At 33.6% G+C, this 3,125-nt stretch overlaps 1 protein-coding gene across 1 annotated transcript; it reads right to left on the reverse strand.

The window, feature by feature from the left end:
* Nucleotides 1–1,932: 1,932 nt before the first annotated feature.
* Nucleotides 1,933–2,880, reverse strand: LOC138444142 (olfactory receptor 4F3/4F16/4F29-like). Its single transcript, XM_069597469.1, has one exon. It carries the CDS (start codon nucleotides 2,869–2,871, stop codon nucleotides 1,933–1,935), a length of 939 nt encoding a protein of 312 aa, XP_069453570.1. The 5' UTR covers nucleotides 2,872–2,880.
* Nucleotides 2,881–3,125: the final 245 nt, after the last annotated feature.

Raw genomic sequence — 3,125 nt, forward strand, 5'->3', positions numbered from 1 at the left:
GGAGGAAGGTTTTTAAACTACGAATTCAATTTCCTTAACTAATATAAGACTATTCAAGTTGTTTGTTTGTTCTTGGGTCAACTCGTATATTTCATTTTTCAAGAATTAAAATGTTTCATTAGAATTAAAAGTATGGGCATGAGTTACTTATAATATCTTATGATTATTCTCTTGATGTGTCTAGAGTAAAGTGAGATCACATTTTCCCCTTCTAATAATGACAATTTAGCCTTCTCAGCAATCTCTTTTAATTGTATTGATATTTCTCAAAAATTTCCTTTTGGTTTCATGTTATTTCTTTATAGATTTTTCTATTTTCAAGAAGTTTTTTTTTCTATTATCATTATTGTTTCCTTTATTCATATTTAATTTTCTCTTCTCATCCTAAGCAAATGGCAACCCACTCCAGTAGTCTTGCCTGGAAAATCCCATGGACAGAGAAAAGTGGTAGGCTACAGTCCATGGGGTTGCAAAGAGTCGGACACGACTAAGCCACTTAACTTTCCTTTCTCATCCTAAAGTGAAATATTACAGTATTAGTTTAATAAGTTCTTTGTTTTTTAATATTAGCTTTATATTGTGTAAACTTTTTAAACACTGCTCTAGCTGAATTCCACCAACTTTAATATTGTATTTTCATCTCCATTCAACTCACATACTTTGTAATTTCCCTTATCACTTTCTTTATGACCTATGTATTATGTGAAGTATAGTGTTTAATTTCCAATTATTAGATTTTTCAGATATCCTTCAATTTATTTTTAGTTTAATTCTACTACTTTCAGATAATTTTTTGTGTTATTTTAATTCTTTTAATTTGGTAAGTCTGCTTTATTGTCCAGAATATGTTCTGTCTTCAAGAATATTTCATGTCACACTTGAGAAAAGAGTATACATTTTGCTGTTGTCAGGTAGGTTGTTCTACAAATGATTACTGGATCAAATTGGTAGATAGTGTTATATAGGTTTCCTGTGTTCTAACTGATATAACTACTCCCATTTTCTTCTTTTTTTTTAAGTAGTTAAATCCTGCCCTTGCTAGCAAGAAAGTTATTTATTTGTTTGTTTTTTATTTTTTCCTTTTATTAAAAATTATTTTATTTTATTTTTTAATATAAATTTATTTTAATTGGAGGCTAATTACTTTACAATATTGTATTGGTTTTGCCATACATTAACATGAATCCCATTTTCTTTTGATTAGCATTTACATGGTATACTTTCCATTCTTCTACATATATATATATATATATATATATATATCTCATATTCTGTCTTGTAGACAGAATATATTTAGGGTTATACTTGTCTTCAATTAGTATGCAGACCTTTATATTTAATGAGATTATTAAAATGGTCATTTAGCTTTACCATTTTATCATTTATTTTCTGTTTGTCCCAGCTTTTGTTCTTTTCTTTACCCTTTCTTGTCTCCTTTTTGGATTATTTATGTATTTTTAATGATTTGACTTAAATGTCTGTATCAACTTTTTCATTATCTCTTTGTTATTGCTATTGTGGCTGTTCAGTGAGTCTCAGGAGACTGTAATAATCTATCTATCTTTTCACAGTATACTTAGATTTAATGGCAATTGAATAATTAGCACATTAGTTACCTCAAGGGGCAGATTATGAGTAAATACATGGGTATATTGAAATAATAATAAATTTATAATCTCAAGAGAAAAGAGAACCAAAGAAACTACCTAGAAAGAAATGATTATAATTAGTACACATATGTGTAATCCCATATAAATCAATATAAGTTTTGAATTAAGGTTTTATTTGTTTAAATCTTCATTATCTGTAAGGAAGAGGAGCATTCATAAAGAGAGTGGTAACACTCAAATTAATCACTAATGAACAAAAAAAAGCTAATTCTAAAATTCCAGATACAGGTGATATGATGATCAGGATAAAATCCTTCTAACACTATGAAATCTTTCTAAAAATCACGAATGGTCTGAAAGCTCTCTTCATTGCTACCTTCATCTCTTTGTTCCTGAATGTGTAGATGACTGGATTTAAAAAAGGAGTGAGAACAGCATCAGAAAGAGCAAGAAACGTGTCCATTTGGGAACTGGGGTGCGGCCATGTATATACAAACATGGTTGGACCAAAGAACAAAATAACCACAGTGATGTGGGCTGACAAAGTGGAGAGGGCCTTGGATGAACCGCCCGAGGAGCGTTTCCAAACAGTTAACAGGATGAAGATATAGGAGATGAGGAGTATAAAGAAGGAACTAACACAGATAAACCCGCTATTTCCAGTGACCATGAATTGAAGTCTGTAAGTACCTGTACAGGCCAGTCTGAGGAGCCGAGGAAGATCACAGTAAAAGCTGTCCAGTACATTAGGACCGCAGAAGGGCAAATTCACAATAAATGCTAGCTGGAACAGGGAGTGGCTGACACCAAGGGCCCAGGCAGCAGCCAGAAACAAAATGCACATCCTTGGGCTCATGATGCTCAGATAGTGGAGAGGCTTACATATGGCAACATATCTGTCAAAGGCCATGGCTATGAGCAGCACCATCTCCACCCCACCGATGACATGGATGAAGAAGATCTGAGCAATGCAGCCTCCAAAGGAAATGACCTTACGCTTTCTGAAAAGGTCATGGATCATCTTGGGAGAAGTGACAGAGCAGGCTCCCAAGTCAATGAAGGAGAGGCTGGCCAGTAGGAAGTACATGGGGGAATGTAAGTGAGGATCAGTGGTCACAGAAAACACAATGAGGATGTTTCCAGTCATGCTTGCCACATAGAGCACAGAGGAGAACACCAGGAGGAGCAGCTGGAACTCCCATGAATGAGTAAGTCCCAGAAACACAAACTCAGACACCACCGAGTGATTCCCTCCATCCATCAATCCAGCCAACAGAGCTGCTGCTGAAATAATGAGAACTAACAAAATATGAAAGAAGTTATTATTATTAGGGGTAAGAGTGGTATTAATACAAGTATACCTCAGAGATGATGGGTTCAGTTGCAGACCACTGCAATAAAATAAATATTACAGAAAATCAAGTCACATGAATTTTTAGTTTCCAAGTGCATATGAAAGCTTTGTTAAAATATATGTCTATTAAATATGTAATAGCATTTTGTATAAAACAATAT

This window comes from Ovis canadensis, chromosome 7 (genome assembly GCF_042477335.2).
Source record: "Ovis canadensis isolate MfBH-ARS-UI-01 breed Bighorn chromosome 7, ARS-UI_OviCan_v2, whole genome shotgun sequence".
Lineage (NCBI taxonomy): Eukaryota > Metazoa > Chordata > Mammalia > Artiodactyla > Bovidae > Ovis > Ovis canadensis.

What these genes read in the sequence shown, in the direction of transcription:
- LOC138444142 (XM_069597469.1), bottom strand. Translation starts at nt 2,871, where the DNA reads ATGGATGGAGGGAATCACTCGGTGGTGTCTGAGTTTGTGTTTCTGGGA.